The sequence below is a fragment of the Gouania willdenowi genome, chromosome 9 (genome assembly GCF_900634775.1).
Source record: "Gouania willdenowi chromosome 9, fGouWil2.1, whole genome shotgun sequence".
NCBI lineage: Eukaryota > Metazoa > Chordata > Actinopteri > Blenniiformes > Gobiesocidae > Gouania > Gouania willdenowi.
The window spans coordinates 42,632,687-42,657,352 of NC_041052.1; the positions used below are offsets into that span (position 1 = coordinate 42,632,687).

At 37.7% G+C, this 24,666-nt stretch overlaps 4 protein-coding genes across 4 annotated transcripts; all 4 read left to right on the forward strand.

The window, feature by feature from the left end:
• Window positions 1-313: 313 nt before the first annotated feature.
• On the forward strand, window positions 314-1,349 carry fam163b (family with sequence similarity 163 member B). Its single transcript, XM_028458145.1, has 3 exons — window positions 314-406; window positions 882-954; window positions 1,000-1,349. The coding sequence occupies exons 1-3, from the start codon at window positions 314-316 to the stop codon at window positions 1,347-1,349; spliced, it is 516 nt and encodes a 171-aa protein (XP_028313946.1).
• Window positions 1,350-7,559: 6,210 nt separating this feature from the next.
• On the forward strand, window positions 7,560-10,104 carry LOC114469859 (natterin-3-like). The gene is made up of 3 exons (XM_028457736.1): window positions 7,560-7,614; window positions 8,223-8,316; window positions 8,943-10,104. Exons 2-3 carry the CDS (start codon window positions 8,223-8,225, stop codon window positions 10,028-10,030), a joined length of 1,182 nt encoding a protein of 393 aa, XP_028313537.1. The 5' UTR covers window positions 7,560-7,614; the 3' UTR covers window positions 10,031-10,104.
• Window positions 10,105-15,458: 5,354 nt separating this feature from the next.
• On the forward strand, window positions 15,459-19,268 carry LOC114469797 (natterin-3-like). The gene is made up of 3 exons (XM_028457609.1): window positions 15,459-15,490; window positions 16,497-16,608; window positions 18,141-19,268. Exons 2-3 carry the CDS (start codon window positions 16,497-16,499, stop codon window positions 19,226-19,228), a joined length of 1,200 nt encoding a protein of 399 aa, XP_028313410.1. The 5' UTR covers window positions 15,459-15,490; the 3' UTR covers window positions 19,229-19,268.
• A 2,240-nt stretch (window positions 19,269-21,508) lies between these two features.
• Window positions 21,509-24,461, forward strand: LOC114470053 (probable peptidyl-tRNA hydrolase). Its single transcript, XM_028458059.1, has 5 exons — window positions 21,509-21,725; window positions 22,182-22,401; window positions 22,864-22,963; window positions 23,078-23,123; window positions 24,074-24,461. The coding sequence occupies exons 1-5, from the start codon at window positions 21,558-21,560 to the stop codon at window positions 24,329-24,331; spliced, it is 792 nt and encodes a 263-aa protein (XP_028313860.1). The 5' UTR covers window positions 21,509-21,557; the 3' UTR covers window positions 24,332-24,461.
• The last annotated feature ends 205 nt before the right edge of the window (window positions 24,462-24,666 follow it).

Sequence of the window (24,666 nt, forward strand, 5' to 3'; positions counted from 1 at the left end):
TTTTACTCACGTACCCTCTATGACAATTTGCGTACCCCTGGGGTCCCCGTACCCCACTTTGGAAACCGAGGTCCTAACTATAATCACATGTATTGCATTAGACATGAAGGAGTTAATATTTTAAAAAATCAAGATGTCTTTTGCATGATTTATTCAAACTTTTAACGTACGTACATTACATGGTGTGTTTGTATCTGGAAGTTTCCTGTTTTTAAATCTCATCTCGTGTTTCTTTTCCATCCTAACTTTGATCCATTCTTTGATTCTTTCATTCTCTCCTCCTGTCGTCAGCAGTGGATGGAGAGCATTTCGAATGTCAGCTGGGACCGTGGTCATTGCAGGAGGAATTCTGGCTGCAGTCATTTTACTGACCATTGTGGCTGTGCTGTGTTTATGTAGGTTACAGGTACGACTGATCACATGCTCACACTGTCTGTAAACATCCCATTGTTTTCTATTGGAGTGAAACATTCAGCCTGATTTTTACATCATTTATAGATTTTTCAGTCAAAATAACAACTTGTGCTGCTTTTGTTGCTCTAAAAAACCAGGAAACGTTAAAGATGTTGATGTAAACTTCTTGTTTACAGAAAGAGGATAAAAAACAGTTGTGACCACAGGGGGCGACAGTTCCAACTCTGAGGTTTGGTAGTAGACAATGAAGCAGAGAAGAAGAGCTCTCCTAAGGGACCTTTACTCTCCCTTAAACAGTGCGCTGACACGCTCTGGTGGCTGTAGTTAGAGAGTAAATCATGGACAGTTAAACACACAAACCCTGAGGATAGAAGGACATTTGGGTGGGGGTCCTACACATTGAATGGGGTCATAGGAGGTTTAAATCAACATTTATAATGAGCTGCTGTGGTGTTTTTCTGTTGCAGTATTACTGTTGTAAGGGGGCGGAGTCTGTGAAGGAGGAGGAGGAGGAGGCGGAGCTTTCCACTATGTCACCTTGTCGGCCCCTGGCCCTGTGTGCCCCTCTATCTCCTCTGATACCAGACCACTGCAGTGATGAGCCTGAGACGTACCCCCCCACCTTCCTCACTGAAGCCAACGGTCCCATTAGTTATTCCCCCACCCCCCCACCACGCAGCAGGGGTCAAAGGTCGTATGCCTTCTGTCCATCCTGCGCTCGCTGTGCGTTACCGTTCTACTTTCAGCACCCTGAGGGACTGTGTAACGGGGGACGTAGGATCGGATACAGAACTGTTCAGAACCACCTGGAGCTTCCCACGGACTGGGCCAGTTTTTACCACAAGCTCAACCTGATCCGCTCCGTTAGCATGAAGAAGGAGGAGGAGGGGGAGGGGGAGGAGGTGGTCCGACGCAGCATCAGCACTGATGTGTGAACAGTAGCAGGATCAACTCAGTGTTTCTCATCCATACTTTGGCTTTCCTGTGTGAGTGTAGAGGTGCGTTCACACCCAGTGCCTGTGGCCACGTTACGTAAACTCCCTTAAAGAGACGTGACTCACGCAATAGACCGGTTTCCAATTGCAATTTGCTCATACGCCGAGACCCTTCGACATCACGGGCTGCGGGGTCACTTGACAAAACTACACGACTCACATAGGCTGCGTTCACACTGCAGGCAAAAGTGGCAAAATCTGATTATTTTTGGGGGGGGTCAAGTGACCAGATCTGATCTTTATCTGACCCGTATCTATTTTTTCAAATCTGATTTAGACCACTTTCATAGGTAATCCTGAATCAGATACTGATATGATTTTTTTTATCAATGCGACCACAGTGTGAACATTTAAGGTGAATTTAATGCGCGTTGGATACGTTGACGTCATTACTTTAGTAACAGCTGGAGCAGAGAGGGAGGGGCTAGGAGCATCTACTGTTGAATACAATCCCTTTACCTGCACAAGAACATGGATTATCTTTATATTTCATACATGGATTAGGTAAATTGATCCAATGACTGTCTCATGTTCGTGCGCTGATCTTTTCTGTTGACGTTAACAGTTTGTTAATAAAAGCTGTCACTAAAACAAACAAATACATCATTTGTATGAGGAAAAAATTAGGTTTTAATTGTCGGTTTCAGGTCAGGCTCTGATATAATTATCTATAATGTCTGTCAGATCTTTAGGTTTCATTAAATGTTTGTGTTTAAAAGTGACAGAAAAAGCCAAGACATTATTTGTCTCTTTTTTTCTTCCACCTGATGAATGGTCGTCTGAATTAGCATTAAAGCTAGCGGTGTGAACGTAGCCACACATTCCTCTCCGAAAAAAGTGAAAGATCAGTTATAAATACAACACAGTGTCCAACGCAATGTAGGTCACTTTTTATCATACTGTAGCTGTTCACCATCATTAGCATCATTAGCTCACATTCACACTGTGTAGCTCTGTGCGTAGCACTGATTCTAGCATGTTAGCAGTGAGTTAGACCACATATAACTTCTCTGATGAATATAATATAGTTCACTTGAAAACGTGTATAGAACCAACACTTCCAAAGCATAAGCATGTTATTCTACTGTAACACAACACAGAACCAATAAGAGAATTTCACACAACTCAACACAAGCGAAAAAGCAACTTACTGTACAGACACTCACCCTGTTAGAATAGTGTTGTATTTATAACTGAAAAATCTTTAATCCTCTTCTTTATTTCATTTTTTGTGTACGTGACTCATGTAGTTTTGTCCAAATGACCTCACACCCATGATGTCACTTCTAGTGATGCTGTGTGTCTCATCCAATCAGTGACGAGTTCCTCTCTACGTCGTCACTGTGTGTAGAGCTGTGGCTGCACTGAGAGGGCAGTATTTTACTTACTGAACACACACACACACACACACACACACACACACACACACACACACACACACACACACACACACACACACACACACACACCACACACACACACACACACACACACACACACACACACACACACACACACACACACACCTTTAACTTGGATGTGAAACAGTTCAGTATCTTTGCGTTTGTACGTCACAAAAGTAACTCATCACCTATTGAAATTATTATCACAAATATAAAACTCTTTCTTTTTGTAACAGAAAATAACTTTTTACTTTATGTTGAAAAAAGGAAAAATTCACAAATGGGTTTGGGTCAGTTATGTTTTTCAATTACAATTATGTCTTCAATTATCCATTTTCAGTTCCAATTACAAGTAAAATTACAATAATTTCATCCCTTTAAGTCAATTACATTCTCAATTACTAAAGTTCAATCCCAATTACTGAGCCGTTTATAAATAACCTTTTTAAACATAACCTTCCTCTTGTGTTAGCTTTTTGTTAGCATCTCTAATGCTAACGGGTCAGTTTGACTCGTGTCTATAATCAGTAAAATACACTAATAATTATTATCTATCATCTAATTAGTTTATTGATCATCTATTGGTTACCTTGTTAGGCTTCATAATCAATGAATATATTGTGTTAATATTTTTTCTTTCAGTTTACTTTATTTTAAATGGTAATACATGAAATGTATTTTTATAATTATTAACTATGTGTAAGCCATAGAACTGTAACATGATTCACCGTGTTTTGCATTTAGTTAAATTATAAAATAAAGTTTTAATAGAATTCTATGTCAATTACAATTCCAAATTCAATTATGACTCAACTCAATGACAACAGCAACATATTTTGTAAAGTAATGAATTATCAATTACAATTGACCTCAACCCTGAATATAAATATAGTGATCGATAAAAGTACGTTACCACCTGTAGGGGGAATTCTTCCAAATTCATTCCATTTACTCTGAAAATGAATTGTTTCAATCTTTAATCAAACTTTCTCCATCCTTTACCACAAACTGTTAGATATAGTTTATCATGTGAAGCAATATTAGGGCTATATAAGGGCTAATCTGTACTACAATTATTAGGTTATTAGTTTTTTCCTTACTTTCATATTTACTGTTTGAAATCGTGGTAATGCAAATGTACAGTCTGCAAAAACTTCTGCAGCCATGACAAAAAACTCACAATAACTCGTAAAAATTAACTGTTTAAGAAAAAAAAAGTTAACGGAAAAAAGTATAGACAGGTGAGCATGGAAGGAAGTCCTTCTGATATCAAGAGTTAATGATTCTACATTTACACGTCCTACAACTCTGTTCTTCTTTTGAATTCTACAAATATGATAATATATAATATTTAGAGCAGCAGCACCATACACCACAATCACTAGTGGTGTATTTCTATTTGGTCTATATCTATAACCGTAGGATGGAGCTTCCATCAACCGTTTGTGTGTTTATTAAAAAGTTCTGCTGGGGACAAAAATAACAGTGATTAGTAATAATTACAGTAAAAGTCTGAGAAGAAAGAAAAAGCTACTAATTATAATACACGTGTGTATTCATTGCTTTTCTTTGTGAATTTTCAGAAATCTTTTTTGAATAGAGGGTGAACATTATACTATACCTTAATACAATAGAATTATCTTCACACAAATTGCAATAAATAACTTCCTGGTTTTTGTTCATACAGTATATAATAAGGGAATATGACATTTTCCTATGAAACAAATAAATGTTTTACCTCAAAGTTGTCTTTATTTGAGGGTTTCATTTTTTTAATAAAAGGTACATTTACTCAAATTCAACAGAAACATAAACATAACATCCATAAAATCATTTTCAAACAAAAACCTGCATCTACAGTTGTTGGAAAACATTGTGATTGTTGTTGACTATTAATTTAATTTAATTTAAGGAAACAACAAGAAACATGTCATTTTTTCATTTTCATAACATTAATGTTTCTACAATCTGCAGCAAATTGTATAAGTACACGAACAAATGTTGTATTTCTCAACCAGACACACATTCTATATACAAGCTACTGTATGTCAAAGGAAGATTCAACATAAATCAATAAATGCATTGGGGTTATCATATGCTGTCAAACCATAACAGTTCAGTTTTGGGTCAGAATCTACTGTGTCATGCTATCAGAGAGGATATACAGTATATATATATATATATATATATATATATATATACCCTCCTCCCACCCACTCTGTAGCTGAGCTCATGCTGCTTTATAAACACAGACAGAGCGTGGGGGCGGGGCCTCCACCGCTACATACATAGCACTGTGTGAAGGACGCTGACATGATCACCTTTGTGGGCGTGTCTGTTTACATGTCAATCACTGCAGAGAGCTTCCTGGAGGCGTGGCTTCTCCAGCCCAGTGCTGCGTCAAATTCATCATCAAAGTGGGAACGTGTCATCAAATTGTAGCGATGTGTTTGTGTTCACCCTGTAGTAAGAAAGGAACAAATCACCCTCTGACTAATGATTGATGGAATCATTGATAACAACACTTTGGACATGTTTATGAAGCCATAATAGAACTTTATCATGTTTAAAACACAGAAAAGTTAATTTAGTGTAACACAGGCCCTTTAATTATGAGGTATAAAAGCTCTATATTTTAAGTAAAGGACTTACAGTATCTATGGAAGTGTTTGTTGTAACTACAGGTTTAGTCTCAGCTAGTCATGAACGTGTGGAGCTGTGAATCACAGAGTGTAGATTTAATTTTAGCATTTGTGCTCTGTGTATATTAACGTGGATATTGTATTTTTTAATAGATCAGCAATTATCAAAAGAGGTTGATGTTATCAATAAACGTGAAATGATGGAGTTTGCAGCAGGATTGTAAGTAGTTGTGCTGCTGTAAAAGGCGACTAAATTGTTCTATAATCCTATTCATCCATTTTCAGACCCACTTGTTTCTGTTTATCAGGGTCACGGGGGTCTGCCAGTGCCAATCTCCAGCTCTCATTGGGCGCTGGGCGGGGGTACACCCTGGACAGGGCACCAGTCCATCACAGGGCAACACAGACAAACAACCACTCACTCTCATTCACTCCTATGGGCAATTTAGAGACTCCAATCAACCTTAGTCATGTTTTTGGATTGTGGGAGGAAGCCGGTGGACGTGCTAACCAATCAGAGATCTTTGTACAAATAGAGTGATTGATGAGCTGTTTTAAGCAATACTATTGGCTGCTGGAGCTGCTCATCAAAAGTCTATGTGCATTCATGATCTGATTACAGGGACAGTCCCATGTTCCAGCAGAAGTCTCCATTGTGGCTTTTAACGCACGTTACACGACAAAGCAAGAGGAAAAAGTTAGACTGATGTGGAGAAGCAACAGAATAAAGTCACAAACGATTTAAATGATTTAAATCACTGCCCTATTGGAATAAATCCAACAGTTTCAGTAAGAAAACATTTGTATTTTAAATATGTTGTGATTATTTCACACTCACACCTGTAGGAGAAGCTTTAGAAACAGCACAGAGTGAGAAACACACACAGCAGAATAAAACTGATGACAGATATCTATTATTTAGGTTTACCTACTGTCACTCTGGGAGGGTGTGGAGGTGGTGGAGGTGGTGGTGGTGGAGGAGGAGGTGGTGGAGGAGGTGGAGGTAGTAGAGGTGGTGGTGGTGGAGGAGGAGGTGGTGGAGGAGGTGGAGGTGGAGGTAGTAGAGGTGGTGGTGGTGGAGGAGGTGGTGGAGGAGGAGGTGGTGGAGGACCCAGGCACAGAGAGATGGAGGCCGTAGTTTATATAAAACCAATCCATGTTTAATGGTAGAAACTAACAAAGGCCAAAACACAGGATTATGTTAACATTTACTATGATAATCATTCTGTATAATTAGTGAGGGAGGCCTGATTAGCAACGGGCTACACCTGGGTGTCAAACAGGAGGGAGATAATCGACCCAAACACTCTGACATCACTGGGGGGAGGAGCCAAGAGAGGTAAGATCTGAAACACAAAAACAAGAGTTAAAACATAAAATTTGAAGTGAAACTACACAGACATAAAGGAAGAGAAGGACCACAAACACACACCTACTATGTTGTATTTTTGTCCTACAATAGCTGTGTTTAACTTGTGGGTTGGGGGCCAAAATTGGGTCACAGACCCATTTTCAGTCGGTTATAGGCATAGAGCAACAAAAAATAAAAACATCTTGTTCACATGGTAACATCTCTTCACACTCTGACTCATTCTCTTTGGTTTAGAGCTTCATCAAATGAATGTTTATTTTTTCACAAACCCTGTCTTATGTTCCTTTAGGTTGTTTTCCTAGTCATGGTACTTTTACTTTTACTCAGTAATTATTGTTCTTTCTACACAGTGTTACTGTTGTGTGTGAAGCTGTGTCAGTGACATATTACCAAAATAAATGATCCCCTGTATCAATGATTATGTGTGCAAAATAAATGTCATTAATCAGTTTGTAATCTTCATAAGTAAAGTTACACCATGTTTAAGGGTCAAGGTTTACATGATTTCAGAGATTAGAGTGTGTACCAGAACCATGGTTACAAAACACCAAGAGTACGACAATTACATCAATGTAAGACAGAATAAATCATATTTACATGATCAATGTTTAGCCTTTTTCATTGAGTATTTGACAGAGAACCAAATGAAGGTTTATATGTGTTTTATATGGGCCTAGAACCTATATTTCCTACCTAACTTTATTGTTTTTATGACTGAGCCATAAATCATATCTGCTTTATAAACCTTTAGGAATCAGTGTTTGAAGTCTCTGGAGCCACAGTAAAGGGTGAGTGTTGCTCGTTCTCCTTCTCATAATGTACATTCAATAGTGCCTATTTTATATAGTAATACTTTACTTTATTACTACAACATTGTCATTTTATGCTGCAAATTCCAGTTGAACAGATGTGAACTACAATGAAATGATCATAGCTTCATAAGTTTAATTTACTTTGATAATTTGATAATTCCAATTATCCCTAAAAATGTTTATTATCCCTAAAAAATGATCAGATATTAAAACCTTTTCCTTTTCTTTTTTTTAAATTGTACTGAACATATGACTTTTTCTCACTCCCTAATATTAAACAATTTCTCAAGCCAACATGAAATTAGCATTGATCTGATGAAATCTATTAAAAGGGTGTATATGCATACTATTACTGCATACCCCTAAAAGCAAATGGCCAGGCAGTATATATATATAATACTAATAATAATAAAATGCACCATGTACAGAAACTGTGTTGGAACATTAGTTTGTAATGTTGGATGAAACACATTTTAATCAAAATAAGCAAAGGAAAAAAACTGAAATTCATGAAATGTTCATTTAAAGGTTAAAAAATGACTATATTCCTATTTTTCTGCCTTTTTCTACATTTTCTCCCTCAGATGAAGCTGGGTGTGTGTTTGTTTCCAGCTCTGCTGGCTTTAGCCTCAGCAAATCTGAAGACCATCATCTCCAAAAGTTCAAAATACAAAAAAGGTAAAAAAAAAGAACAAAAAACAAAACAAAAGCTGTTATTATGTATGGCTGTGTAAAATAATAATAATGCATGTGGACACTTGGGTCCTTTCATGTTCTCCCCATGCTGCGTGGGTTCCTCCAGCTTCTCCCACAATCTAAAACATGACGGTTAATTCTCTAGATGACTCATAGGAGTGAATGTGTGTGTGATGGTCTGTTTGTTGCCCTGTGATGGACTGGAGCCCTGTCCAGGGTGTACCCCCACCCAGCGTCCAATGAGAGCTGGAGATAGGCACCAGCAGACCCCCACCACCCTGAGAACAAGTGGGTCTGAAAATGAACGAAACAAAAAATAGCTCAATAAAATACCCTAATTCTTGTTTTTGAAGCAAACCGTTAATAAAATATTGCAATTATTAATACTATTAATATTAATAATATTAATAATTAGCCACTGAGCCACAAATATATAATTAACGTAGACACAGAACTATAAATGTGTGACCTATCTGATCTGTTTTAGACACACCTTTGAACAAATATTGCTTATTATTACAACAAATCCTTTTTTATTTCATTCTAGAAAACCAGTTTACTGAAGTGATATTTTAACATTTTAATTTGTATCTCTCACTTTTCTGCAGTTTCCCTACTGAACCCAGAACTAGAAGATCAAATCCCAGAACTCAGGTCCAACCCAGTGGTGTCGAGTCCTTTAACTCCTTCTGATCTGAAGAATCAACACGATCTACCTTCTTCTTTTCTCTTTGGAGCTAATGTGAACCTGGAATGGCTGACGTGGGACGGTTCTCTCCCAAACGGTGCCGTTTCTATCTATAACGGCTACACTGAGCGCACTGACTACGTCTGTAAGTACAAGTGTGAGGCTGGATTCTATAACCCAGGTCTGGGTCCTTACTGTCGCTATCCCTATGGAAACCAGGAGTACTACGCTCCTGAGTTTGAAATTCTGGCCAACAAGGACAACTTTGAGTTCCTTGAGTGGAAAGAAGACTCATATGGTTCAGTTCCACAACATTCAGTCAGAACGTGTTTAGGAGTTGGTATTTATGTAGGAAAGAACAAGTATGGCCTGGGTAAGGTTGTCCCTCAGTTTGATGCTTTCTTCTTGCCGTGGGAAGGTGATGAGTACTGGTATAAAACCTACCAGGTACTGACCATCAACAAGAACGCCTACACCCAGCACATCAGTGACGTCAAGTACGCCATTGATGATGTGGCCATCTTCCAGTACCCTCCAGAGACCATGCGTATCTCTGGGGTCACCAACAACGAGTGCCAGTCCGTGGTGAAGACCGTCACCATCTCAAAGACCTCTGAGGTAGAAACCACCTGGAACATTGGTCGTGAAACGATGCTGGGAATCACAGGCAGTATCACAGCAAAGATCCCTCTCCTGGGTTCTGGAGGAATTGAGCTGAGTGGTGAGAAGACTCTACAGTTCTCTAGAGGAACCACCGTGGTGGAATCGCTGAGTCATTCTGTGTCAGTAGAACTCACCACCCCACCCAATCACTCCTGTAGGGTCCGTATGGAGGGCCGTAAGCTCAAAGCAGACATCCCCTACACAGCCCGCCTCAGTCGGACCTACCCTAACGGAGAAACCCAGTGGACTTCAATCTCTGGTACATATGATGGAGTCCAGATAGGTGAGGTCCGAGCTGTGGTGGACCGCTGTGAACCAGTGGTAGACGCTGAGCCTTGTCTTTAAACATCTGCATGAGTCATTTCTAAACATCTGAAACAAAACCAATACAAATAAATAAATGTGCTCAGATAAAAGGAGTGATCTACTGTGTTCCTTCATCAACATCTTTATTGGTCATAAGTGGTTAGGTATGGAGGTTAGGTATGGAGGTTAGGTATGGAGACCAGAAGAGTTACGTGCCATGTTCTGGTCGATTTCCTCCAATCCATTGATTTGTGCTGGTTTTTCACTGTCATTTATTAATAAATGAACGTCTGTTGACAGAAAAGAACACATTTAGCTAAAAAACGTGATCTTTGTGGACTGTCAGCTGTCAATCATAACAGTTGCCATAGTAACACATGCACGATAAAACAATTAAAAAGCTCAAAAGTCTTCCACAGGTTTGCAATAATACATTTTATCCAAAGTCAAGACAAATTTAATGTAATTTTTGTGACCTTTTTTCATTACGAATCACGCGTATGCAAATAGTTTCTATAGAAACTGTCATCTTATGTATTTAAATTACTGTCCCTGTTTGGAGTTTTAAAATCTGATCACTTTAGGTTAACGTTTAAAAATCATGGATTCTTTAAATCTGTGTTTTTCAAATAGGGGTATGTGTACCCCTAGGGGTACGCAAAGGCACGACAGGGGACACTTGGGTATTGGACAATAAACAAATATATATAGTGTTTGGTAATGTTTATATTTAGTTCAAAATAATAATAATAATAATATTGTGATAAAAATGATGTTGATTAGAACATGAAGAGACCTACAGCAGAACCAGAACCAGACTTAGTAGGATGGAGAACATCTACCTCCACTGGTGGAGTGTGTGAAAAGAAAGGAGAGAAAAGTACAACATTTAGGGAGAACGTCAGTCAGAATGTAAACAAACTTATTGATCCACATACAACAGAACCAGAACATCATTTGATCCATAAAACATAGACACATTTCATTCCCTCCATTGGTCTACTGACTAAACTTCCTGTTAACTTCAAAATAAGAGCCCTATTTACAAAAGAGTTTTAAAAAAACTAAAGGAAGACAAAAAGAGGATGTTTGATTTCTATCTTGAAATCGGTCCCAGGAATATTTTACATTTAGCTCCCAATGCATCATGGGACGGTTGAGTATGACTAGTATCCATCATGCATACTTAAAACATGTCCATGTCTAGTATACTGTACATCCTGGTATTTCTCACATACTCTGTTCATACTATCTAATGTGCAGCATGTGTCACTGAGTCACCCTAAGGACCAACATGAACACATTCTGAATGATTCCATGATCTGATTAGAGCCAAAATAAATAAGTTAGAAGAAGAATGTTCACACACTCTACGAACATGGTCACATTCATAGCACTCACGAATGCTACGCTGTAATAAAGCTTCCCCAGTTCGGCTGTGCTTTATTAAAACTGTTATGAATGATTCAGAATGGACAGGTAACATATTGGGGCTCTGTGTGACCCCAGCATTACGCTTCACGTGGTTTCCATAAACAACACTTCTGAAATCCTGATGCAGCTTTGTAGAGTCTGCTAACGAGCCTCTCAACTGTGTTTGAGCTGTGGAACCTCCGGGACACCCCTGAACTAAAACATCTGAAAACTCTCCAATAACACAAGATAAAGATCCTACATTTGTCACAAGTCACTAGTGAGAAAAATATCTCTAAGAGCTTCACAGTTGTGCGTGTTCACAAGGATACCGGTAAGGAACGATAGGATTCACGATTCTACATACTGCAGCTTTAAGTAATGAAGCTATAAGCTGATGGCTGGGCTGTTTATTTCTAAAATAAACATGTAATGGAGATAAAACAGTGAGAACAGGAACATTATCCAGGGACAAAGATTTTATCTTGTCTGTAATAAAAGCTGTTCTAATAACAGGTCAGCACAACATGTCTGATCCATATCTGATCAATGTCTAAACTATCAGAGGTTATTAAAACTATAGATAGAAGTGATCAGCTCAGCACTTTGGATGTTCTATCAGCTCTATGAGGAGATTACAGTAAATCAGATAATAAAGCTTATATCAGTGTTTTGTAATATTCTGGTCAAGGTCATAATAATAATGACAGGTATTATAAACACAGTGAAGGACAAACCTCGTACGAGCCTGGTGTTACGTTATGAAACAGTACGTACTGTGTTAACCACTGTTATATAAAGTGGATTCATCCAGTGTTTCTCAAATGAGGGTATGTGCACCCCGAGAGGTACGCAATGGCACTACAGAGGGTACTAGAGAGAGAGAGAGAGGAAAATTAACAAGTCCCGCCCCAGGAGTGATGTCATGACCAGAAATAATACAAACTATAGAAATAAATGTATTCAGTAGCCACTAAATCAGTGTTTCATTCACTTTGTACGTCATTGAATTCTTCAAAACGTGTGTCATCACTTTTATCATTATTATCTATACGTGTTTTTAGTAGCCACTAAATTAGTGTTTTTCAACCTTGGGGTCAGGGCTCCATGTCGGGTCGCCTGGAGTTTAAATGGGGTCGCTTTAGTTATTATTATTTTTTAATTAAAACACACAATCTTAAATAACTGTATTTCTATACTTTCATTTGATGAAATATAAATCTAGTTAAACTAAAATACAGTAAAAAATAAATAAATAAATAAATATCTGAGCTCAAACATGATCAAAAACTAATTGTAGAAAAAAAAAACATTTTGGGTCTCCAGAAATTGATGAAATCAAAATGGGGTCACGATCCCAAAAAGGTTGAAAACCACTGGTCTAAAGCAGTGTTTCTCAAAAGGGGGTACATGTAACCATAGGGGTACTCCACGGCACAACATGCAGGGGGTACTTGAGAGAGAGAGAGGAAAATTAACAAATGAAAGCATTAAAAATATGGAGTTTTGTAATGTTTATTAAGTAGTTAAAAATGATAATCATATTAATGTTGATGGAAATGATGAATGAAAATACAAGAGTCAGTGTGTTGGAAATGACTATAGAAATAAATCTATTCAGGAGGCACTAAATATGGTTTATTTCCACTTATTTACAAAATGAAGTTATTTAAAATATGTGTTATCATTCATTCATTCCATCATTATGATCTATAGATGTTTGTAAATAGTTTTATAAATGTTGTAGTCAGACATACAGTGGGGCAAAAAAGTATTTAGTCAGCCACCAATTGTGCAAGTTCTCCCACTTAAAATGATGACAGAGGTCTGTAATTTATATTTATATCATAGGTACACTTCAACTGTGAGAGACAGAATGTGAAAAAAAAATCCAGGAATTCACATTGTAGGATTTTTAAAGAATTTATTTGTAAATTATGGTGGAAAATAAGTATTTGGTCAATAACAAAAATTCAACTCAATACTTTGTAATATAACCTTTGTTGGCAATAACAGAGGTCAAACGATTACTATAGGTCTTTACCAGGTTTGCACACACAGTAGCTGGTATTTTGGCCCATTCCTCCATGCAGATCTTCTCGAGAGCAGTGATGTTTTGGGGCTGTCGCCGAGCAACACGGACTTTCAACTCCCTCCACAGATTTTCTATGGGGTTGAGGTCTGGAGACTGGCTAGGCCACTCCAGGACTTTCAAATGCTTCTTACGGAGCCACTCCTTCGTTGCCCGGGCGGTGTGTTTGGGATCATTGTCATGCTGGAAGACCCAGCCACGTTTCATCTTCAAAGCTCTCACTGATGGAAGGAGGTTTTGGCTCAAAATCTCACGATACATGGCCCCATTCATTCTTTCCTTAACACGGATCAGTCGTCCTGTCCCCTTAGCAGAAAAACAGCCTCAATGCATGATGTTTCCACCCCCATGCTTCACAGTAGGTATGGTGTTCTTGGGATGCAACTCAGTATTCATCTTCCTCCAAACACGACGAGTTGAGTTTATACCAAAAAGTTCTATTTTGGTTTCATCTGACCACATGACATTCTCCCAATCCTCTGCTGTATCATCCATGTGCTCTCTGGCAAACTTCAGACGGGCCTGGACATGCAATGGCTTAAGCAGGGGGACACGTCTGGTACTGCAGGATTTGATTCCCTGTCGGCGTAGTGTGTTACTGATGGTAACCTTTGTTACTTTGGTCCCAGCTCTCTGCAGGTCATTCACCAGGTCCCCCCGTGTGGTTCTGGGATTTTTGCTCACCGTTCTCATGATCATTTTGACCCCACGGGATGAGATGCGTGGAGCCCCAGATGGAGGGAGATTATCAGTGGTCTTGTATGTCTTCCATTTTCTGATAATTGCTCCCACAGTTGATTTTTTCACACCAAGCTGTTTACCTATTGTAGATTCACTCTTCCCAGTCTGGTGCAGGTCTACAATTCTTTTCCTGGTGTCCTTTGACAGCTCTTTGGTCTTGGCCATAGTGGAGTTTGGAGTCTGACTGTTTGAGGTTGTGGACAGGTGTCTTTTATACAGATAACCAGTTCAAACAAGTTCCATTAATACAGGTAACGAGTGGAGGACAGAAGAGCTTCTTAAAGAAGAAGTTACAGGTCTGTGAGAGCCAGAGATCTTTCTTGTTTGAAGTGACCAAATACTTATTTTCCACCATAATTTACAAATAAATTCTTTAAAATTCCTACAATGTGAATTCCTGGATTTTTTTTTTCACATTCTGTCTCTTACAGTTGAAGTGTACCTATGATGAAAATTACAGACCTCTGTCATCATTTTAAATGGGAGAACTTGCACAATTGGTGGCTGACTAAATACTTTTTTGCCCCACTGTAAGTGGATTCAGAAATAAGAGAAAGGGGGACTAGAACCCAAACAGTTGGAGAACCCCTGTATTAGACTATAAACTTAACTTTATTGATTCTTTTGATGTGAAATTCACTAAACTATTTCTAATCTCACTAAACAAATATTATGTGGCCAATCTTTCTACACAAAGGTTCTGATGTTATGTTCTATTAACTCTGGTTTTCAGTTCTTTACACAGGTTTTTAATTGGATTCAAATCAGTTCAAAAGGCTTAATTAATCATGATTTGAGTTTATTACCTAAAGTTTTGTTTAAATCAAATGTAAATGATTATTCCACATATGGTTTTTTTTAGGTTCATGAAAAACATATTTGAACCTCCCTGTGAAACATCTTGAGAGGAGCTCGTCTTGCAATAATAAATCTGTTATATAACTATGGGTGTAGTTTAGAGATCAGATACAGCTGTGGAACAAAGCCGTGCGTCGTCCAGGCTTAGAACCAACGAGAGGAAGAAAAACATTAAAAAGTCCAAATCCTCCTGATGTAAACAAGCATTTAGATCACAATCATTCTCATATACTGTATGTGCAAATGACGTTAGAAGGTGAAAATAAAGATGTCTGTAAATAGTGCATAGAATACAGTTGTGATTGTGAGCTGTTTATTGGGGCAATAGAAGCTGTGGAGGTTTTAAAACACAGTGAGTTCACTGCACAGCGTCACTGCAGGAAGAACCACACAAGGTAAAATAACCTCTGATGCACCTTTTAAACACAAACTAGTTTATGTTTTATCATCTTTTCATTTAAAACAATTAGCAATTATTGTTTCCTGTTTTATCCATAGAGATGTTTGTGTGTCATGATATTTACAGTTTAATTTATTCACACAAAAGTCTTTTAACATACTGTATGATAATTACCTTCCTCTTTAATGTTTTCCATCAAGGTTTTGATTGTCTTCATTAAAGTAAATTATGGATGATGCTGATTTTACTCATTTGTAAATATTAGTTGCATCTTAAAAAATAAAATTGTAAATAAAATAAAGCATACTGATAATAAGGTCATTGTAAATTCAAACAATGAAGACTACAGAATGTATTTATTCATATTAATAATGTTTGCCAGTTCATGTCTAAGCAGTTAGGTCAGGATTAGGGTTAGGATTAGGGTTAGGATTAGGGTTAGGGTTAGGGTTAGGATTAGGATTAGGGTTAGGGTTAGGTTTAGGGTTAGGGTTAGGGTTAGGGTTAGGATTAGGGTTAGGCTAACCCTAACCAAGCAGTTTGAACCGTAGTTTAAATGTTCCTAAAGTTTGATCCTGTTTTAGAAACGATCTGAAATAAAATTTGTGCAAAGTAAAGACAGATCAGTTAGATATATTTCATTTTAGTGTATCAGAGTTAAAAATTTAAGAAAATATTTAAAAAATCCATGTTGTATTGCTTCACGTTTCCACTGCTGCACATTCATATATTTGCATTTATTAATTTATATTTTTATGCTTGAGGTCCTGAATGGCATAAAGATGTTTTTCTATATTCTGAGAGAGTAGCACAGTTCCTTTCCTGTGTAGATCAAACATTTACAGTGTGACTAGTTTTATTTAGACTGAAGTGTGTGGGACATTTGTTGAAATGAATGACATGGAATGAACCAATACAAATATTTCCAGCAGAACCAATTTCACATTCCTCACTACTTCATTACTACCCTGCATGTGCTAATGTTTATTTCCTCTTTCCAGATGTGGTCTGTAGCTGTGGTGGTGGCTCTGTTCCAGCTGTGCAGCCCCTCCCTGCAGAATGACCCACTCCTCTACATCTCACAGCTACAAGACGGACCAGAAATACTGAGTAGTGAGTTTCAGTCTGACTGATTTACCTGCTTATCCTGATCCATGTCACAGGCTACAGGGATCAATATCGTCTTCAGTCTAGATACACCCAGGACAAATCACCACTTGATATGGCAAACACATATAGCACAAATATTCATAACAAATACATCAGTTGTGCAAATTTAGATTATCCCATAGACAGAGTTTGAGATTGTTGCCGGAGGAGGGGGGGGGGGGCTTTTCTGGGTCAAATAGCACGTACCACATTCCCGAGAATTCAGTCAAATGACTCAGTTCCACTGAGTTTAAAAAATAGGGCCCCCTGGCGCCCCCGTGGTACATACAGATTAATGGGCCTCATTCATATATTGGTATGTGTAATAATTCGTTACCACCAACCATTGCAATATTTGACTAATATATAAAATAAATGAGTAAACGACTTTAATAGAAATTGCCAAAAAAATGGGGGTGGGCCCCCCGTCCCTAATCGTAATCTGCGTTGAATTACCTTTGAAACAATGTCACACGACTATGTTCCCATAAATGCGGACATTACCAGAAATGGGGGGTGGGCCCCAGGGCCCCGTTTCAAAAAAAGGGCTCCAAGCATCTCATCTTATTCATTCATAGAGTATTCATACCAAACTGCATTCTGATCTAATGAGAACTAACGGAGGACTAGTCATTTGAAAAATGGAGCCCCCGGGGTCCCCTGGCATTACGGGGTAATGGGCCCCATTTATTTACTGGTATGTTCCAATGATTCGATACCACCGACCGCTGTAATATTTAACTGGCAAATAAATGAGAAATTGACTTTTGTTTTTTTTTTCTTCTTTTGGGGCCCTTGGGGCCTCCATGGGCTCCAAATCAAAAATCGTGCTCTGAGCGTTGATGCGTACACATCTATAGATTATAGCTACCAAATTTCAGCCTGATCGGTTCACGAATAACAGAGGAATAGTGATTTTAACTAGTGTACACAACAAGAGTCCGATAGCTCCGCCTAAAAATAGAATTAAATGTATAGACTAAAGATTTGCTCCAACCACAATGTGTGTAACATATACAATACTGTAAGAATGATTAATTACATAATTGATCATGTTGACTATCCTTTAATGTTGTTAATTCATGATAAAATCTTTATTTTTTGCTGCAGTACCATACCGTTTGTTAATAAAATCGGTATTTATCACTAAAACAAACATTTGTCATTTCTTTGAGAAAAAAATGAGGTTTTCACTGTTGAATCAGACTTGGACGAGAAAATGTGTCCTGATCCACTCTAACTGTGACACAGTTATTTATTTACTCACCGTTCATGTGACTGTTTACTGTTAGACCTGTGCACATGCCTCTGCGTACGTCTGTGGAACCCAACAGTAGTTTAGTCCACTGTGTTTGTCTCCAAGCCGTCTTCTTCTCATTCTTTTTAATTTCCGGGTTATTGGGACGTCTCTCCAAGCCGTGGTGAAGGCACACCAGCGTTTTTACTGTTATCGTCACACTTGTTAATGTTAGTGTTTCCTCTGTTTTCTCTTCCAGAACCATGGCTGAATCCTTTGCTGGAAAATGTTGTTCCTTCTCGTGAAATCCTCCATGTACCCACTAATGTAGACATACATGAAACAGAGATAAGCTCCACCTCCTTGCCTATGTTTAGTGAACATGTGAACATTAAATGGGTCACATGGAATGGTTCTCTACCCAATGGTGCCGTGGCCATCTTTAACGGCTACACTGAACGCACTGACTACGTGTGTAAAGTCAACTGTGAGGCTGGTTTTTATACACCAAGCAAAGGGAACTTCTGCCAGTACCCCTACGCTGACCATGAATACTCATCATCTAAGTTTGAAATACTCGTAAATGTTGATCATTTTGAGTTTTTACAATGGGTTGAAGACTCGTACGGGTCCGTCCCTCAGTACGCTATCCACACTTGTCTCAACTCTAAGATCTATGTGGGCAAGAACAAGTATGGACTTGGTAAAGTAGTGAGCCAACATGAGGCTTTTTTCCTCCCATGGGAGGGTGATGAATACTGGTATAAGAACTACCAGGTCCTGGCTATCAACAGAGACACCTACAGCCAGCACATCACGCACGTGAAATATGGAATCGACCACATGAAGCTCTTCTATTATCCACCAGAGGCCCTGAAGCTGACCAAGGTCACCAACCTGGAGTGTAGGAATGTGGAGAAGATTGTGACCCTGGAGAAGACCAGTACCATGGAGAAGTTCTGGGATATTGGAAGGGAAACACGTAATGGTTCTGTGTCCACTATGAAGGCCAGTGTTCCCCTCCTAGGACCAGGTAACGTGGACTTCACCAAGGAGCAGACGGTGGTGTTCTCAGAGGGAACCACCATGGTGGAGTCCATCAGTCACTCTGTTACTGTCAAACTAGAGGTTCTACCAAACTACTCCTGTACGGTGAGAATGGAAGGTCGGAAGATGACGGCAGAGATTCCTTTCACTGGTCGGCTGAGCAGAACCAATCACAACGGAGACACGCACTGGACGTACATCACTGGAACCTACGATGGAGTCAGTGTTGGTGAAATAAACGCTGTGGTGGAACGGTGTCAGCCTGTAGAGGACGCTGTTCCCTGCTCCACTACTCACTGATTTATATCAACACAAATAAAGTGAATTCAAGTTCAATAAATGTTTATTTTGTTATTATATCCACATAAAGTTTTTAAAACTGAAACTAACTCTCCTCACAGTATCACAGAGTTCATAATACACAGATAATACAAAAAACACATGAAATTAAACACAAATATGACCAAAACCCAGATGAATGATCCTGATCATAGTACCATGATCATTCACACTTTAAAGGCTTGGAAGAAATGTCTATAATCATTACTCACAATACAGTAGGTCCAAATGTATGGGCACCCCCATTTCTAAAAAACTAAATAACAATGAAATGTGATTTTTGCCGTAGGGTCAGTTATAGCCTATTTTATAAAGATCTTATATTTTATAAAAATTATACATTTTTGAAATTTCTCCAATTATGAGAAATATAGATTTTTTGATTTTGAAACTCATCCATAATCAGTATATTGATCAAGATCCACTGACATATTTTGGCTTATGTTCTGCTGCAAATTTAATAATATCACAATTTTTATTATTATTTTTCATTTCTAAAACATAAAGGTTTTGGGATATTTAATTTGTATATAATAGATTTCAGATAAATTAGTTTGTTGATGATGTGAAATGTGAGTGTGAACATGTGTAAACTATGTGTATTTGTCCAGTGTGATAATTATTTACCAGTAACTTTGGATCTGCATCAATCTGGAGCTGGAATAAAATGAAAAATACATTAAATGAAAAATCTTGAGCTGTTTGACTCAATAACTCAGTTTAAATATGGAAACAGATGAAGAATGAACAGAAAAAGTCACATAAGGCAGTGACAACTTAAAGAAACAAGTACATTTTTAATTCTTTATACATTTTGTCTGATCATTTTAAAATACTTGAAGTTAATGAACAAATTACACAAAGGAGTAGACTATTTCCATTTACAAGTATAAATAAAATATTTACCCCATTAAAATAAAATATTTATGACATCAGAGAAACTTGAGTCCAGATTGTGAATGAAATAAATCATGTCTTTGAAATAAAATGTTGGTACATTGTTGCTTTTCCAGTCATTCACAGTATTTTATATTCTAATAGTTTCACTTTATCCAACATTTCATGATTGTGTGAAATTCCCGCACTAATTAAAACCCTTCAACAGTGAGTGACCTTTGACCCGGAAGTTAACGTTCTGGTTTCCGGATGTGAACAGTCAACGAGGACTGGATGGATTATAAATAAATTATTTATAGCAATATGAAGCCTCATGAAGCATTGAGGGACCACAGCCTATTACTCAGCACATGGTTCGAAGGGTCGCAGTGATACACGCTCCACTACGCCATCATGTGGACAAAAAAATGTAATACATGCCAAGGGCCTATAACAAATGGTGGGGTCTGAACTATGGTCTGAAAGAATACAGCCAATAATGTGGAGAAAGTTGTGATGTAAAATGAGCTTGTGTGACTTTGTTCATGTATGTGCTTATGCAACTATTGACAGAGTTTAATAAAAACAAAAATACATTTATTCATTTTTATTTAAAAATAATAATTTTTCGAGAGTATTTGGACTTAGGCGATTTCTTTTTTTGCACAGGATTTCACCCGCCTTTGAAAAAACCCGTTCACAGGGCACAGATGATGCAGGTGTACATAGATATGTAATGGCAAGTTTGTACAGATTTGGAAATGTAGATTTATATTTTTCCCAATATTGAAGGGGACTTTCAAGTCGAGCAATATTTGGTTCACCCAGGTTGGAATCCACACTGCCATGCAAGGCTCGGTAGTTCCTTAGCATAGCTGAGGTGTTATTATTATAACCCAGTTGTTTAGAGCACAACAGACACTTCACCTACAATTAAAAAAACTATTATTCAAACCTATTTAGAAAAGACAAATGTGAGCAAGAGAAATTATATGTTGTCATATTTGTGTAATCTATTATTACATAATTATTGCTATGCCTTACCTTATTAGGTGAGATCTGCTCAAAGTGCTCCCAAACTGGAGGAAATCTTCTCTTTCTTGCTGGTTCCATTGCAAAAGAAGAAGCTCGAATAGGATGCCAAAAGAAGCGCAATAACCCAAAAACACAAAAAGTGAGGGGGAATCCATTGCGTCGACTCATCTGTTTTATTTTGAATCGCGCGCCAAACCAGCGAATCATTTCCGGATTCAGTCACGTGGTACGGCCGCTTCGAAGGCTTCGAACGTCACCACATACGTCACCAACACGCGCCTCGACCCAGGCTTCAAAAAGAAGTCCCTTAGAATCCTCGGTACACGCTTTGAAGATTCGGCACATCACTATAAATAATATAGACATTATAGATATATTTATGGCCAGTTTGGCCACTTCTGTTCTCCACTTTATTAACAAACTGTTCCGCTGTGTCTTCATGAATCATCTGTTTTCCTCCGCGTTGAACCTACGGTTGAACCGGGTCATGGTGAGAGGATTGCCCGCTACTCAGAGTGGAACTACCGGGGGAAGAAGTACCAGGATGGTAAGAAAAATCATTTAAATTTAATTTAAATGTAAAAAAAAAATCACCTGCAGCAGATTAATGGGTGTTCGTAAAAGAGACTGTGTAAACCTGAAACATCTATTTACATTTATTTACGCTAAATATCATTATTTTAAAAAATGCAGTTTAAGATTATACTCTGATATAAGGATGTAAACTTTTAAACTAGGGCTGTAAGGATGCACTCAACAAACGATTCGATTCAAATTTCGATTTTTTTGGAATTTGAATCGAATTGTTTGGATTGGAATCTAATGATGCACTTTAACTCATTTAAATTTGAATACATATATATCTTTGTTATTAGTCAAGATACAGATTTTTTTTTATTGTTTTATTTAAATCGTCACGATTTTTTTAAACTAATATTTTATTCTTATGTGTGTGTGTGTGTGTGTGTGTGTGTGTGTGTGTGTGTGTGTGTGTGTGTTCCAGGTAGTGGGTCTGGGTAACCCTGGTATGGAGAGAACCAGACACAGCGTGGGTATGGCAGTGATCAGTGCTCTAGCTGATCATCTGGGCGTGGCCAACAGGTGGGGTGGAGACAGGTCCGTATGTGGTGATGTCATCATGACAGAGGTCCATGGTTCTCCACTGGTGCTGCTTCGTCCACGGAGGATGATGAACATCAACGGTGTGTGTGTGGCTAAAGCAGGTGAGCTTAGCACGCTTTGCATTCCTACTACTTTAAAACTTTTAATGCTTCTGTTTCTTCTCTAAACATCCTAAAAACTCACCTTTTTCACTTTTTAGAGCATGTTTAAATCTTTATTTAAAGGATTTTTATTGGGTTTCATGTATATTCATACATATATTCTTCTCAAGGTACATACAACCCATTTAAACATCATACACTATATAACCCCAACACACAAACAATATATATATATACATATATATATATATATATACACAAATGAGCAAATGAGAAATAAATAAAGTAATAATAATATTCTGGTGCATTTTGTTATTGAAAATTATGTGGATTTGTTTAAAAATAAAAATAAAAACACACTTGTTTGCTGTGATAATCATGAAGTGTTAAACAAATGACATTTTTAACTGATACATGTGTTTGTTTTTCATGAGTCAAATATCTCTCTGTGTTCTGGTGCAGCTGCGAAATATGGAATCAAACCAGAGAACATTCTACTGGTCCACGATGAACTGGACAAACCTCTGGGAAAAATGTCCATCAAACAAGGAGGAAGTGCCAGGTATTTATTATATGATATATATATATAGCTCATAAAGTTAGTCAAATATGTCATTACATGCAGTAGGAGTTTAAAAGTTGTCAGATAATAACTTTCCTAATTTCTTCTTCACAGAGGTCATAATGGAGTTCGTTCCTGTGTAGAATGTCTACAAACAGACGTACGTATATATATATATATATATATATTTACGTATCCATTAAAACACATGTTAGACTTATTATCTTAGCTCACACATATGGTGCATGTTTGTTTCTTAGTTACTGTATTTTTTTTACTGGACAAGAATCCTTCAAACGTCTTCATTTGGTTCTATTCATGATCTAAGATAAGAACATTTCTTCTAACACAATCATTTAGAATCAGACACATCATCTCTTTCTAAACTGTTTTTAACTTTACTAAACAATTGCTCATTTATGAAACATTCACCAACAAATTAAAAAGCCAGTTTTGACATTATTAGCATTGGTCATTTCCTGTTTGTCCCAACGTATAAAATCATTCTAAAAAAGTCCTTTTAATGTGTTTTTTAATTAGAAAGGAGCACATATTTTGTTTATTGTAATACATTAAACACATGTTTTGTTATATACATTTACACTACAGGTACAGTTTAACTAAGTTAGTAGAATGACTTTGATCGTTCACAGGATTCACTACTTTACAAGTATTTCAGAGACATTTGCTTCAGTTTTGAACCTGAAAGTTTTCACAATTTAGAAACATTATGAAAAAGTGATTTGACATGATGTCATACACAAGCTACAGAAGATATCAATAAAAGCCAGAAAATACCACAAAATAATCACTTTGTCCTTATTTTGAATATTTATTTTGATATCATCCAAGTTTTACCAACAGATTTGTATAAAAGCATGTATTTATACTTGTAGGTGCTGTATTTCTGCTAATCGTCGCATTTCTTTGTAACAGATACTGATCAAACATAGAAGTCACTGATTGTCACACTTTTTGATCTCAGGATTTAACTTTGGAACATTGTGAAGGCTTCTCTCAAACCTTGTTGATTAAGACACTAAAAACATGAGAAAATGTTCATTTTAGGAACGTTTCAGATGTTGTTGAACTTTTCCATCTTTCCTGCAGGTGATGCCGAGGCTTCGGGTTGGTATCGGTCGACCAGCAGGAAGAACCTCTGTAGAACGACACGTTCTGACTGGGTTCTCCTCAGAGGAACAGAACATTGTGAACTGTGTTCTGGTCCAGAGTGTGGAGCTCCTCCTCCTACAGCTAGAACATCCTAAAGCCCAACAGAACTCCTCATGTTCACCAGCAAAGGGCAGAAGAACAAAGAGAAATGGGCAGCATGCAGTGACCCAGGATGAAGCTGCTGAGGGATCATAAACACATAGAAAAACAGTTGTTGGACTCATATTTACACTGTGTCAGTGAGGAACGTACAGTAAGAACCCTGAAGGACTGGAACACAGCAGCAGGGTTTGGTGGAGCAGATAAAAGCTTCTACTGTAGACTATAGAACAGAAAAACATGAAGATATTAGATGTTGTGGTATTTTTTTGGGTTAATTAAGCTGATGATGTAAGAAATGATTTTAGATAAAAAACTTTGGCTGTGACTCTTTGTTGTGGTTTTTCTTAAAGTGATGTAGATCTATGTCTAACACACATTATTATTATGCACCATATTCATTTTATTGTTTGTTGAATATGGGACCCAGA